The sequence below is a fragment of the Corvus brachyrhynchos genome, unplaced genomic scaffold, assembly GCF_000691975.1.
Source record: "Corvus brachyrhynchos isolate BGI_N302 unplaced genomic scaffold, ASM69197v1 scaffold535, whole genome shotgun sequence".
NCBI classification, from domain to species: Eukaryota; Metazoa; Chordata; class Aves; order Passeriformes; family Corvidae; genus Corvus; species Corvus brachyrhynchos.
This window is the reverse complement of record NW_008237901.1, coordinates 30,494-31,523: the sequence shown is the minus strand read 5'-3', so window position 1 is coordinate 31,523 and position 1,030 is coordinate 30,494. Positions and strand designations below refer to the sequence as shown.

The 1,030-nt window shown below is 59.2% G+C and overlaps 1 protein-coding gene and 1 non-coding gene across 2 annotated transcripts in view; both read right to left on the bottom strand.

Annotated features, from left to right (window-relative positions):
* LOC103614651 (E3 ubiquitin-protein ligase TRIM11) overlaps positions 1–366 on the bottom strand; it is an 8,841-nt gene extending 8,475 nt beyond the window's left edge. The window contains exon 1 of the mRNA XM_017732921.1: positions 8–366. Within this exon, the coding sequence (XP_017588410.1) occupies positions 8–220 (213 nt within the window). The 5' untranslated portion in view covers positions 221–366. The remainder of the gene's footprint in view (positions 1–7) is intronic.
* A 552-nt stretch (positions 367–918) lies between these two features.
* TRNAV-CAC lies at positions 919–991 on the bottom strand. Its single transcript has one exon. It is a non-coding gene; the product is annotated as a tRNA-Val (tRNA).
* Positions 992–1,030: the final 39 nt, after the last annotated feature.

Sequence of the window (1,030 nt, the reverse complement as noted above, 5' to 3'; positions counted from 1 at the left end):
GGTGTCCCGGCTCCCGGCTGGGCCGCAGCCCCCGCTCCGGGGCCACGTTCCGGCAGCGCGGGCAGCAGAACGAGCCCCGGGAGCTCTCCCAGCAGCGCTCGATGCAGCCCCGGCAGAAGTTGTGGCCGCACGGGACGGACACAGGGTCCTGGAAGAGCTCGAGGCACACGGGACACGAGGCCTCGGCGCGGAGCTGCTCGGCCAGGCTGGGCTCCGCCATGGAGGAGGAGGAGGAGGAGGAGGATGTGCTTCCTCCGCCTTGGATGTCGGGTGGTTGGGAGTTGCTGCCTGGGAGGGATGGAGAGGAGCGGGTAAAGGGAGAGGAGGGGGTGCTTCCTCCTCTCCTCCTCCTCCTCTTTGTTTCCTCCTCTCCTCCTCACCTCTTCCTCCTCACCACATCCTCATGCTCCTCCTATCCTCTTCTTCCTCCTTGATTTTTCCTTCTTGCTTCCTCCTCCTCCTCCTCCTTGCTTCCTTCTCACCTCCTCCTCTTCCTCCGTCTCACCCCTCCTTTTTTCTTCTTCCTCTTTTTCCTCTTCTTCTTCTTTCCTCCTCTTCTTCTTCCCTTCTCTTCTTCTTCCTCCTCCTCCTCCTCGGTGCCTCTGAAGGAGCAGATGTGGGGGAGCTGATAAGGCCGGAGCCAGGGCAGGGCTGGAGCAGCGACGGCGGAGAAATCACGTGAAATTGGGGTGGGAAAACTGAAATAGAGGGGGAAATGAGATGCGGGGGGAGGACTGGGATTAAAATATGTACCGGGAAAGTGATGGAGGAAAGGTCGGTTGGGGAAGGTATCGAGGGAAGAAGGGTTGAGATTAAACATATATATGAAGAAAAATGACGGAAGAAGGGCTGAGATGTGCTGAAAGTGCCAGAGTGAGGGGGAAAAGGGAGGGAGAGGAGGGAAAAGAGAAAAAGAGGTGTTTCTGCCCGGTTTCGAACCGGGGACCTTTCGCGTGTGAGGCGAACGTGATAACCACTACACTACAGAAACGCCGTGCTGCGCTCCTCGCCCCGCCGCGCTACGCCCGCG